Genomic DNA, 14,700 nt, shown 5'->3' with positions numbered 1-14,700 from the left:
CAAAATTGTTCTTTCCGTGTAGCTATATAAATCAATAAAATATATATTCAGACGCATACATATGTTAATATAATACAATATATGTATACACGGTAAAACAGAATTCTATCTTGACATTTGAAAAAATTATAGATTATCTAAACTTAGAAAAAAAGCCACAGTAATAACTGTCTAGATAATTATATAAGTTTTATATTTATGTACACAGAAAGAACGATTTTGTTGAAAGGTCTAAAAATTTTGCTAAATACAGATCTGAAAATTAATCTTCTTGTTGCATCACCAAAAAATTTTGTTGAAATGTTAAAAATTGATAAACATTGCTTTAAAACGTTTTGATATTCTAGCGATTATTTTGACTTTCCCACAAAATTATTTTGATTATCGAACAAAAATTATTTTTAGATCTGGATTTAGCAAAATTATTTTTTTCGTGTAGACGTAAAATTACATACATGTACAGACATAATTAAATAACCCGTTTTATGATTATTTTATGATTATTGTAACTGAAGTTGAATGGCTACAAATAATGGAGAACAAATAATTAAATTCAACTGTGTACATTAATTCAATATACTTGTATATAGTTGTCAAGTTTACTATAACTTTTTCTCTAATCGTAAGAATAAGGTAAACTTAAATAATTGATTTAAAAAGGCACTTGTCGCGTGTGCGCACGCAGTTGTAAATTTTTTCTATTTTATAAAACAGGTTTAATAATGCAATAATTTTCTAAGTTACTATTTTTACTACTAATACAAAGTTGTAAAAGCATTTCCGTGAGTCTGACGATTTTAGAAATAATAATATAATGTAATAATTGTCATAGAATATGTAACAACATATCCTGTTTAGATAACAAATAGATTTTATTAAATAAATAATTATACACACTGAGAGAGTATTTGTGACTGTAATTGTATAATTGTGATGATAATGTTGATATTTACGACTAAAATTATATGTAAAATAATTGTAGTTAGAAGCTCTATTTTTATAGTTATTATTGCTATAATGTTAGTTAAATAATAATTATATTTATAGTTCCATCAAACAAATAAATAATTAGAACAAAAAATGACTATATGTATATATATTATTGTAATTAAATTATGACAATCGCAATCACTTTTTTCCTTAGTGCACGAAAGAGCGATTTTGCTGGATATTAAATCTGAAAATAATTTTGTTAAAAATTCAAATTGATTGTTAGAATATCAAAATCGTTTTACAATAATGCTCATCATTTTTGAGTATCCAACAAAAATATTTCGATGGTGCAATATATAAAATTATTTTCAGATCTGTATCTAACAAAATTTTTAGACCTTCCAGCAAAATAATCGTTCTTTTCGCGATGCAATTTCCTCAGTTTTTTTTACACGACGAACCGGCGAAGTTTGCTCAGATCGATTTGAGGTCGCATTTTGAAAGAATTTTCGTATTATCCGAATTGAGACGGACAAGATCGTGACGTGAAAATCTTTCCCCGGACGTAATCGAGCTTGGGGGAGGTTTTCTCGCTCGCGTGCTCTAAGCAAAAGTATCGGGCGAAACGGTAGGTGTGTGTGTGTGTGTGTGTGCCACGAAATACAATCCAATCCACGGCGGATTCCGAGCCGGCTAAATCCTCGGGTCCGATCTTCGACCGGCGGCGGCGTTTTCTAGCCCGCGAACCACCCCTCCGGCCTCGCGGCGCTCGTCTCTTTCTTTGGTCCCCCCGCTCGTTCGGGGGCGGAAAAACGCAGCGTCAGCGCGCCGATGGTGCCATTCGCGCCGGACCAAATAAAATGTATCGGGGCATTTTATTCGCTCGCGCCGTCGTGTGTGTAGGACGTCGGACGAGCCGTCGATTTTCCCGATCCCGTTTCGAGGTTCCGAGGGAGGCACGGATTTCGATTTCGTCCGCGCATTCAATACCCATCCTTTTCCGCGCCCGTATACCTATAGCGCGCGCACGTACAAATAGTAGGGTGCCAAGTATATCGTCCCCTTCTTTTTCTTTTTTATAGATGCTGAATATATGGAATTCTGATATAAAGGAGGAGGGGAGAGGTGGGGGCAGTAAATAAAGCAACGACACAAAATTGAGGGGTGTTTCATTATTATCATTTTATTTCTGATCGTATAAAACATCGTAATGAGGTGTTCACACCCTTCAGGAGCGACGCCACGATGGATATCTAAATTACTGCGAGTCGTGATGAAAATAATACTTGAGAGGAAATGGGATTATGTAAGAGTATAGGTTTCCTGGAAGGGGATCGTTTGCCGATGCATTTTTGCTGTTCCGCTATACTTACGAGAGTAATCCATGTATAACCCGTGAGTTTGTGAACGATCGCGGTTGACAAGGAGAACGCGACGCGCGCGGGTTTCGGCCGATCTCGTTCGGGCCCTTATACTCGGCCGGCCGTCTCGAAACCGGGGCCCCGGACAAAACATTCCCGGCCGCGGCGCGACGGAACGTATAATAAGAGTGTGATTAGCATTATTTACGGCCGGTTAACTATTAACCCATAAATCAACTGGCGACTGTATTATCCAGCGCCCCGCGCTGTTCAACGTGCGCGTCCGACCGGCTTCGGCTCGAGGAAAACGATATGGCACAACCCGACTGGTGTGCCGCGGTCTGTAGATCGACCGCTCGATAAGATTCGAGAGAACGTTGAAGGAGGAGAGAAAGAGAGAGAGACACCCCCGGAGTTGGCGAGGAGGCCGACCGTCCGACTGGTGATTTAAGAGAATTCGCTTGGACCGCGGCGCTTCCGCACCAAGCTCTCTCTATATTTTGCTCGACTTTTAAGACGCATAGCGAGAAGTCAGCCCACCGAGATGTTATATCGGTCCATATAGAACGGTTTTTTTTAAACTTGAATAGCATCCAGAAATAACTTTTTGTTTGTCTTAATTACTTTTAAATAATTTTCTTATTAAGGTTTTTTTATTTTTTAATCTTGCCTTTAATCTTTCATTCGTTATTTTACTCTTTCAAAATATTGCCACCATCTTTATAATTTGGTTATATATTTTAGTAACCGAGTTTTGAATTAAAATAAGAATATAAAATCTATATACATCAAGCTTGAAGTTAACTGAAATTAAGGTATTATATTATTCATTTGTATCTGAAAAGTAACATTTTCGAGAAATCCATCGTAGACCGTTTAGATATATGATAACTCAAAAGCTGCGGTTGTCATGTTTTTGTTAATCAAAAACTAGTTCAGAGTTCTCAAATGGAAGAAAATACATTTGAATTAGTTATTTGTGAAATTCCGTAAGTCAAAAATTCTAACTTGTAGGCCCGGTTAACCGGTTGTGGTTCAACCAGATGATAATGTAAAATTGTACTATCAATGATTAATTATTGAACTGGTTTTATAGTGACGATTTTAAAATCACAACTACGAAACTACACTTTTAAAAAGTAACAAACGGATATTTACGATCAACTTGATCGGATCAAAAATCCGATCACTAGTTTATCGGAAATATATTGATCGGAATGTCAAGAGAAATATCCGATCACTAGTTTATCGGAAATATATTGATCACTTTTTTCTTCTTTTTTCTATAATGGCCTTGGTCTCTCCAAGTAGAGATAAACTTGGCCAAGCTTACAATGCACGAATAAGACAGGTTTCATCGTCGAGTTTATAAAATAATGCAATACTCAAACCGAAACAAAACACGTTCACCTCCCTCAAACTCAAGTAAAAGACATAACAGAATGTGAGAAAAGGGGGCTTTCCTGATCGGATATCACATTTAACTTGAAAATTTCACAGGATAAACCGACAACTAGATCGAACATTACAATGGAACGGATAAAATATTCGTTCAAGTATAATATCCGATCTAGTTGTCCATTTAGCTTACGAAATTTTACCGAATAAGCATATGGCGGCTTATTTTCCATTCACATTTTATCGGAAATGACATTTAATCTGATAAAGGAAATGATTATTTTGTATCTGATCCGTTTACCGATCGAAAAATGATCGGAAAAGAACTTAAGTGGTTATTTCCAATCAAAACCATTGGACATTTTTCTCAGTGTATGCATTAGTTTAATAATTAACCTGCATAGATAACAAAATACAATTTTTATCATAATTAGATAAAATTTAGGTTGCGTTGTGTAAACCACAAGTTATAACCAGAAAATGAAAAATTGGGCCTTAGAGAAATTAAAAAGAAACTTTTAGTTTTTAGTTTTTTCCTGCTCACCAAAAGTTAGATTTTTTGATCTATATTTGCGGAAAGAACGATTTTGTTGCAAAGGTCTAAAAACAGATCTGAAAATAATTTTCCGTTGATTCATCAAAATAATTTGTTGGAATGTTGTAAAACTGATAAGCATATATACATATAATAATTGCTGTAAAACGTTTTGATATTCTAGCAATCACTTTGACTTTCGCACAAAATTATTTTGATTATCGAAAAAAAATTATTTTCAGATCTGGATTAAGCAAAATTGTTCTTTCCGCATGGGATTTCTCAAGTGACCGATTAATTTACTGCAGGCGATATCACATTCCAGTGCCCTCTTGATAATATTATCAGTTGAAGGCGCGCGTTTATATTTCCTTCCGACATTGATACCGATACTTCGCCCCGATATAACAAGTCTGGCAGGAAGCGCTCGTAAAACGGGGCGACGCCGATGGAGCGGTGTGGAGCACGGTGGAGAGATGCGAAGATGGCCGCGCGGCTCGCTTCTCTCTCTTCCGTCTCGCGCGCGCAGCGCGCTTCTTTCTCTTTGTTTCGCCGGATGGAGGATGAAGATGCGGGTCACGCGTCGGCGGTTAGTTCTGATTAGCGACAGAGCGAATGACGTATACCGCTGCCAGGTTCCCGTGCCGCGAATACTCAAGCGGCGAAGTACGTACCTATATATACATATATATATGCGCTCCGCCGTGGTGAGAACGCCGCGGGAGGGCCGGCACCGCGCGCCGGTTTATGGGAATTTATTTAGCGCCCGCGAGGCGCGCCAGTCTCTTCACTAAATAAATTCCGAGGAGGATCCGTGCAATCCGTAGATCCTTCGGGTTGCGAGAATTTGACGATGGATTTAATTACCGTTGTCGCACAACGGATGTAGTACATGCACGGAAAGAACGCTTTTGCTGAATTCAGATCTGAAAATAATTTTTGTTCAATAATCAAAATAATTTTGCGCAAGAGTCAAAATGATTGCTAGAACATCAAAACGTTTTATAGCAATGCTTATCAGTTTTAACATTCCAACAAAGTATTTTAATGATTTAATAAAATATTATTTTCAGATCTGTTTTTAGCAAAATTTTTAGATCCTTCAACAAAGTCGTTCTTTCCGTGTGAATAACCGAAAGAAATTGTATCTGCGCTCACATTTATTCCATGCCTTAAATTATATGAAATTCTCTCGTTTATTTTTTTTTTAATAAATAATTCTATTTTGAATTGCAGTTTCTTCTTTATTTGCATTGCATCTGAAAATTACGGGTAAGTGACGTAAAGTTGTTTAATGTTATTCTTCGCTGTATAATTATAAATATCTTTAAAATATATTTTTTTATCACACACTCAAGTAGGGCAACGATAATCAGTTGGAATAAACCGATAAAAGTAGCACCAATATGCGAAAAAAGCTTTATTCCGTCAAAGCAAATCTTAATTATCTAATAATATCTCCATGTAAATTTTTAATAAATACATTTTACTATTATATAAACTACACATCAATTATATCGAACTTGAAAAGTGTTGGCAATCCTAAACTAAAGCTGGAATAATAACATCACAAATTAAATTGACCGTCAATAATAATTTAAGATGCTACAATAATCTTAAAATTTTCGTAAGAATTTTATTGTCCCAAAATTCGAATATACACAGGTTTAAGATGTACTCTATGATACTAATTATATTTCTGATACTAACGGTTTATAAATTACTAGTAAAATGGTACAATTGGTACGACGGTCAACAAGGATTGAAAAGAAGTTTATTATCTTCCGCAGTGAGATATCTCTTTTACATAAGTGAAGCGAGAATCAATCAAAGGGCAAAGGCCTATGATATCACCTAATCTAATTCATCCGCCCCATTCTCTTTTTGCCGTGCGCGGCGGAAGAGAATCGACAGCCGCAATCGCGCGAAGAGAGACGATAAAGCCTCCTCGCGCGAACGTTATATTCGATATAGCGCGGGGTTGCATCGGGACCGTCGCCGCGTCGGTTGAGAGGAACGTTGTGCATTGAGAAATTTCAATTCGTAAGGTCGATGCTGTGGCTTGATCCATTGATCCCAGAAATATCATCGGGGTTACGCAACGTTGAATGAGCGAAGAGAAAGAGCTCGGCCGGATGTCGATAACAATTTCAATTTGTCGACGTCGAGAGGCCGACATTTGCTGTATATTGTATAGGCTTGCCAGACATTCATGTACATACGTACGCCGGAGAACAAGTATAATGCGATATAATAATGTGATCACGCGATTTCTTAGTCATCACATTTTAATTCATTTAACAGTCAAGATATTACAAATGCATTACGTTAAAGTCTTGCATAATCGAACCGGATTGAAGACAAACCAAATAAAAGATTAGTTAATTAATTCTACAAACCATTTAATTCCAGCGGTGTGAATATAGGAAATTGGAACAAATGCATATATTTCCTGTACTGACAATGAAAGAGAAGTATTTAGATTTGTGTATACTATATATAATTGCATAGTAAATTATTGCTAGGAACTCCATTTTTATAGTTATTGCTACACGGAGAGAATAATTTTGTTGGAAAGTCTAAAAATTTTGATAAATACAGATCTGAAAATAATTTCTTGTTGAATCATCAAAATATTTTGATGGAATGTTAAAACTAAGTATTGCTATATAAAACGTTTTGATATTCTAGTTTTCAAATTATTTTGACCTTTGCACAAAATTATTTTGATCTTGAACAAAAATTATTTTCAGATCTGAATTCAGCAAAATTGTTCTTTCCGTGTAATGTTAGTATAATAATATAATTATATTTATAGTGCTGAGTAGACACGGAAAGAACGATTTTGTTGAAAGTGTTGGGACAATAGGATCTCGAAGTGAATTTGCGCAATGATATTATATACGTGTACTTTATTATAACACTAATGGCGAAGTGAGATAAAGACGAAACGCCGGAAACGAAAGTACATCGAGAATCGAGGCGAATCGATAACGAATCATTGTGGCTTTTCAATATGGTTCCTAAGTAGCGCGAAACTAAATCTTATTTTTCACTATGCCAACAGAAAGATTTAAAAATTTTGCTAAATGCAGATCTGAAAATAATTTTTTGTTGAATCATCAAAATAATGTGTTGGAATGTTAAAACTGACAAGCATTGCTATAAAACGTTTTGATATTCTAGCTATCATTTTGACTTTCGCATAAAATTATTTTGATTGTTGAACAAAAATTACTTTCAGATCTGGATTCAGCAAAATTATTCTTTCCGTGTATATAGTTGACGCTGAAAATAATTATACAGTGTTCGGAAAATCGCCCGTATAGTACTTTGCGAGGTGATTTCAGCATCCAAAAGAAAGGAAAAAAATTATGTAAACATAGGTTCAGAAATGAGTTGTTTCTGAGTTATAGTAACTTTATAAAAAATTGTATTTTATTATTATTTATTCGACATTAAATTTTTATTTATTAGCTTTAATTACTTGGTGATTTTATGTCACGCACTTTACTTTGCTCGTTCCTTGGCCGAGTCACCTTTTATCTATTTGTAATTTATTTTTTATAGTCATATAATAATCATAATATATTTTATAGCTTTTTAACAAAAATAATTTCATTTCGGATTATTTTGGCGTTAATCAGGATGTACCACGTGGAGGTATAGTCCACTTAATTACGATTTTTTTAACATAAAAACTGGTTATAACTCGGCTATAACGACGTATTTCTGGACTTATGTTATACAGTTTTTTTCCCCTTTTTCTTTAAGTCCCGAATTACTTTCCAAAGTACGAGCGATTTTTCGGACATCCTGTATAACAGTTAAATTATGATAATTGCAACTACTTTTCCCTCAGCGTAAAGATTCGCGTTCTAAAATTGCAAGGCTACGATCGATCGATTAATTAAGTCGACGATGTGACGGCGTCTTTCCAGGAACGTCTGTCATCCGGAATAAAATATCGAGCGCGAGCGATTTTGCAGCGATCCGCTGGGCGTGTACGATCATGAACGAGCGAGCACACAACATCCCGGGCGCGTCGCGCCGCGACCTGCTGAGGAAAGGGCTGATCGACAAGACCGATTCGAAAACGCACGCTTTGCGGCGGCGGCATGAGCGGCAGCGACGCGACGGCGGCGTGCTGGCCCGGCTAATTAAGTGCGCCGTAAGTTAATTGAGATGCTACGCGTAGGAGAGTAAAGCCGAAGATACGAGGGAAACGTTAAACTGTGTAAACATCGAGCTAATTACTTCGAGACTTTATCGCGCAACTCCGCTCCGCTCCACGCCGCGCCGCGCCGCGCCGTGGCCCCCGGCGAACCGGGGCGAGTAAGTGTGCGCGTGCGAAAAGCAGGAAAAGTTAAGGGGAGGGTGGGTGGGAGAGGCGAGGGGAGGGTGGGAGCGCAGAAGCGGGAGGGCTGAGGACGTTGGAGGAGAAAGGAGGGTGGAAGGGAGGGAGGGAGGGGGATGTCTCGCTTGCCGGGGGGAGGCAGAGAGAAGGACTGGCGTTTATCGATGGAAACCAAACAGGATTAGATGGAGATGAGGCTGACGTGCGCGGAGTTTACAGTGTCGTCGAAAAACGCTGGATTCTCCGACGGTGGCGAACGACTAATGTAAGACCGGCGTGAAGATGTCTTGAAGGGAGCAGGGGGACGGGAAACGAGATGAAATTAAAATGAGAGTGTTCATTAGGTTTTTATTGTCGATGTATGAGTAGGTATTATGATGGTAGTATTTATTAGTTACTTCGTACAAATTTTATTCTATCAAACTTTTTCTCCCTTTTTCACGCGCGTTCAGATGTTCGGTTCTATCAAAAATTTTCAAGCTGACTGATCCTCGCGACTGATAATCTCTAAATATTTCCATTTAATCTGGTCGACGATATCTCGCCCGCTCGCCTTTTTATCGTCAACGTGGATGTGCCGCGCGCGCGCGCGATTACACGCGCGTTTTTACGCGCGGTGTCTTTCGGCACATTTTTATCGTATATATAGGTAGGTATATGTATTGTACGTTTTTCCGGTACGTCGATTTACATTCTCCCCGTCGACAATTGTTCGCTATGAAGTACCACTTCCGCGGCAGAGGGTTAAATAAATGCAAACAAGCCCGAAGGGCGAGAGGAGGAGGAGGAGGAAGAGGAAGAAGACGGGGGAGTTTCGGAGTGGTGCTACTGGCGTGGTGGCGGCGGTAACTGCTACTCACGGCGGAGGTGAGGAGACCCAGTTAATTACTAAAGCGTTTTAATCGCCGGCAAAGTTCCGTCTGGGCCGGAAAGGACTTCGAGGATGCGGCGGCCGTGTAAATTAGGAACTCGCCGCTTTCCTCTTCGCTCGTCCTTCCCGCGTCCGCATTATGTACGCCCCGGGTCTCCCGAGACGAGCGTCAGCCTAATTTCCGGCAAAAGGCGACTTTTACGTAATAGCGCGTCGCCTTGAAATTAACGTTCTCTGAATTATACGTGCACCCCGGAAAATTATTCGCGCTTTACTCTAATTGCCGAGATTTCGCCTTCCCTCAAAATCGAATATTCCGAGTTTGACATGTTTTTTTTCTTTGTATCAAAGGAATTTTTAATTACATCGTTAAATGCGAAACAGTAAATGCAGGTCTTACATAAAAATAAATTATACTTACTACTCTGCTATTATTATTACTGTTGTTATTTGTATATCAAACTCGAGTTGAACTTTGTTCTGAATACCTGTAATATCTATATATTTGTATAAATGAAAGAAATAATCTGGTAAAATAAATTTATATAAGGAACAGATTTCACATACTACTGCAGCATCATTTTAAAGACAAATTATATAATAGACTTACAACAAATGGGCTAGTATTTACTTCTTTCAAAATGCAAGTTACAAGCATTTCTCGCTACTTCTTGTGCTTACGATTTAATTCCTCTCCGTTATTTCTTTTCGGAGAGGCTTTCATTTAACTCGATTATTAAATGCCCCTCTCTCTTTCTCACTTTTCCTCCAACCCCTCCTCTCTGCGGTTCCTGGCGCATATTTAGGGGTCGCTGGTTACAGGTTGCCCCGGCAACCACATCGAGAAACCCTCTGTCGTTGCCAAGGCAACCTTCTCCTTCGTCTTCTCACCCTCTCCTCTCTCACCCGCAGAGAGATTCAATTCGAGAGAGCGAGAACGAGTCTGAAGGAAGGGAGAGAGGGGTGCTGGTACTCTCTGCAGCGAGCAAGGAGAGAGAAGGCGGGAGGAGTCCCAAAGCAGAGGAGGGAAAAAAGATGGTGCGCTTTCGGGTGATTATATTTGATGGCGCGAGCGAGGACGTGCCAAATGAGGATTTGACCTTGATTAAAGACGAACTCTCTCTCTCTCTCTTTCTCTCTTTCTTCATCTCCTGTCTCTCTCGCTTGTTCCCTCTCTCGACGATAAAACGATATGAGATGTTGCCATGGCAATCTTCGTTGTGAAGCAAAAAAAAAAAGAATTTGCCAAAAGATCCAATTTATTTCGTACGGCGATAATCGCTAAAAGTCACGGAAATAAAATTACACTGCACCGATGAGATAAATGCAAAGTTAAAATATTTGATATAAAGCTATTACCTTTTTTAGACTCGAAATACATTTATTCAAATGAAATATAATAAATGTAATATAGAATTGTAAAACGTTGCGAAATTCCGTGGACTTTTCTAGGATTTCTTACCCAATGAGGATATGAATTTAAGAAAGACGTGGCAGCCCGCGTTCATCAATTCAAGATACACCGCAGGACCTAATGGCGCGGAGCGCCTCGTGCGCGGCTTTAGTATTCGCGGTTGAACCGGGCGAAGGACTTATTCATAAGATTATTCGCCATTTTCGTCATAGCTCCCTCGCCTTGTGTGTGTCGTTATTTAAGTTTTATATTAAAGGAGCGCGGTCTCCGCGCACCCGGCGCACGCGGAGCCTCCGGGTGTTTGATGTATGACCCGCGCGTGTTCTGGTTCCTTCACCAAGATGCACCTAAACGTGAGATATCGTGCTCGATCAATTTTTCATGGCTCCACTTCACCCCTTTCACCCCTCTCTCTCCTCTCCCTTCGACATAGTCCGCCTCGCGATTTCTCGTTATCAATCAATAAGTAATTTAATTATGTACTCGCGTAAATTAGTAAATTCTTATAACGTTAATTACAGTCTTAAATTAAAATGCGTGTATTTTATAAGTATGTCTTTTGAATCTTGCGTAAAACTTATAGTCATCGTTATCAAATATTACATTTATTTTCCATCTATAGTTTGTAATTTTGGGAAAATAGCGAAAAGATTGTAGAAAAGAAATCCAATAAAATTGTTGTAGATATTCATTAAGCAGATAATTCTGTAGGGAGGAAAAATCTACATAGTTGTTACTGTAAAAAGAAAATATCTCGAGAAGCAATTTTCTCTCACTAGAAAGAAAATTGAACTGCAAGATGATTTTATAATTGACATGTAGATAATTGTTTGATAAAAATTGAACATCAAACAAACAACATGTCATAATTATGTGCAAAATAACAATACGCATGAAAATATAGACCGATACGTTAGTGCACAACTGAGAAAGAGTTCGGTTATACAAAATATACAACGTACTAGAAAGGATTTTAACACTGTAAATTATTTGATCGATTAGAGAAAAGTTGCTGACATTAGAGAAACGCTAAAATTTCATTTGGATGTAAAACAATGAGCGTTGAAATGTATTGTCCTTTATTAGTGTTACTCTGGCAACAATATCCAGAGATGATAGATGAGTGCCGACTCTCTCGGTTCTCGTCGACGAACCGGGGGATGGAGGAGGGGGGGGGGAGCGAGAGGGTCGAATCGCGTGCTAAATAACTTCGCTAACAAGCTGCCGCCGTCACTGTGCAAAAAAAGATTACGTAAGCGGTAATGGCCGCCGGCTCCTCCTAAATTCGAGAACGAAGTGTTCCGGTCGAGCGCGCAATCCGAGAAAGGGGGCAGAACGGGCGTGCAAGCGCGCGCGCGGCTCAGCCTCGGGGTGGGGGTTAATTTTAATTTCCCAATTTTTCCCACACCGACCCCGCGGCGCAGGTAATTTCCTCCCCAGCAGAGAATAGATGTAATTACTTAACGCCTCCGAGCTCCTTTTATTAAAAGAGGATCGCGCCCTCGGGGGTTGGAGGGGCGGAAGGAGCTCCCGGAGTGGGGATCGCCACGGGAGTGGTGGTGCGCGATCATGGGGGTGTCTCTTCCTTCCGTCCGTCCACTCGAGACCCGAGGAGGGTCTCCTATTTCATTAATTTTATCAATAAGATATTCCATATGGAATATCTCGTCCGTGATATATCGGAATGAGACCGACAAGAATTTCAAGATCTTTTAATTTCGAAGTTTGTTGAAAAGCATTTGTAATTTAATGGTAATTAATAGATAACAGAAATCTTTTTCGTAAATTTGATTATTCCTTCAAGTTGTTGCCGCACAATATTTTTTAACGTAAAATTATTCGTCACACTCATATTCTGTCTCATATTAATTATTGAACACAATCTTGAAAAATTAGACTAATAGAATTTAAATTACACTGCATCTGCGAGCGAACGAGTTAAATTTCCATCCCGAAAACCATTATTTGGAAGAAGAAAATGGACAAAAGGCGGGACAACAATGTTGGGCAATAAACAACTGTACAATTCACTGATATATATTTTGCCTGTCCATTACGACGAATCCAACTCGGTTCGAATCCGAGTGCCTCGGCCGATGAGATCGGCAAGGGTAACTCTCGCAGCGCGGCTGTGGGAAGGGAGGAGCCATCTTGCGGCCTGTTTCAGGGCAGCCACCAATTGATTCGCCCCCACCAGGCACCGCAGGCAGGCGTCGATTCAATTCCAGGACGAAAAAAGCGTCCGGCGGGCGGCGCCGTTCGTATAATTCCTGCGCCCGCATTGGTCCAGCGTTCCGTATAACCCACGAGCTCGCCGCGGGCTCGGCCAATCGGGGCGCTTCTGGGCGGTTCCTGAAACCAGTTTCAGCTTCGCGGACAGAGGGGAGTCGTTGACTCGAGTCTCGAGGCAGATAGTATTGTGCCGTTGGCTCATGCCGTAGTGGTCTTAACACCAGCAGGTCCTTGCTACCAGGGAAATCCCGGAGACCCGCCTGTCACGCGCACGTATTTGAGGGCCGCGAGGACCCGGAAGTACCCCCGGTGACGCGTCGTGGCCGAGAAAGTGTCGCAAACGTGCGTGATCCGGTGATTCGACGCCCAGCGATGCACAAAATTTTGGAGTACACCGAGAAGAATTACTCCCGTGACTTGTGAGACTTCCAGTGACGTCACAGATCAAAGACTTTATGATGGACTTTCGAAAAGACGTTGTTCCCATGAAAGGTCGTCATTCTTCAATCGACGAACTTAGCAAGTGAAGGACTTTAGTTGTACTCGTACATGGTGAAATCATATACATTTGGAATTGTCGATCGTGGATGTATGATCGATATATTGTAGCCTAATTTGTGATACACTGGTTGAATTTAGTTAGAAAGATTGTTCAGACGTCCGTGGGAACGTCGTTAAGCTGGCCGACGGCTAGTGGAGTTCTATCAGTCACCTGTCCGACTGGCAACTTCGTACATAAAAAAAAATTACAAATGATGAGAAACGTTGTTATTGGATTACGCAATTGCAAGTAATTAAGACTATTTGGACTTGAGATCGGTCTATAGATCCTGATAGTATCCGACAGCATCAGGAATATGTAAAATATCGAACATTAGGAAGCAATAAGAGTCTCAGAATCGGCTCACTCTTCTTTAAGAACATCGCTTTCCGAGGAGATCCAAGATCGGGATGGATCTGGGTGGTGACCTAAAAGATTTAGAATGGAAGATACGAGAACCCGTTTGAAACGGCGAGATCAAAGCTTTCGCAAGCATCTTAATGATCGTCACAAACGAGTGACTTATAGGCAGTGATGATCTATGGACTGTAGTGCTCAGTGATCATGCTTCGAAGGGCCTGAAATGGAAGACGTGAACGCGCGTTGACTGTGGAAACCTCTAACGGCGCTCCCAGATATCCTCCGATCTCTCGCATCCTTGACAGACACATGACACGAGTGTGCCAGTGATTAGGTGACCCTTCTTCTCCTGGCGATCAGGTCCCGCTGATCCCGGAGATTGATGCGTACGGACTGATCGCTCTCCGAGGGAGAGACGAACGCCGGCGAGTTGGTACCGAAGATGGTCCTGGAGCCTGGAGGCGGTCTGTCCTTTCCGTTGCCGCCCGGCAGCGGCTCCAGCGCCTCCGGAGGATCCTTGCTGGCCCCGACCAGGTTGTTTCAAAGGACGACGCCTGTGTTCCCGTTCCACTTGGCAGGATGGCCGCCGCATCATCCGGTTTTGGGTCAGGTGCAGAGCCAGGTCCAGCAGAGCATGCAGGCCCAGCATCAGGCCGCCGCCGCGGCTGTCAGATTCCTCAGTCATCATCATCCGCATC

General features: G+C 40.3%; 1 protein-coding gene across 1 annotated transcript in view; it reads left to right on the top strand.

Moving 5' to 3' along the window:
• The first annotated feature begins 14,444 nt into the window (after positions 1 to 14,444).
• The window catches only part of LOC105462478 (homeobox protein unc-4-like), a 51,107-nt gene continuing 50,851 nt past the window's right edge, over positions 14,445 to 14,700 (top strand). The window contains exon 1 of the mRNA XM_011709101.1: positions 14,445 to 14,700. This exon is cut by the window's right edge and continues 117 nt beyond it. Coding sequence (XP_011707403.1) covers positions 14,445 to 14,700 — 256 coding nt within the window.

Source organism: Wasmannia auropunctata, unplaced genomic scaffold, assembly GCF_000956235.1.
Source record: "Wasmannia auropunctata unplaced genomic scaffold, wasmannia.A_1.0 LD336097.1, whole genome shotgun sequence".
Classification (NCBI taxonomy): domain Eukaryota; kingdom Metazoa; phylum Arthropoda; class Insecta; order Hymenoptera; family Formicidae; genus Wasmannia; species Wasmannia auropunctata.
This window is presented reverse-complemented; position numbering and strand designations above follow the sequence as displayed.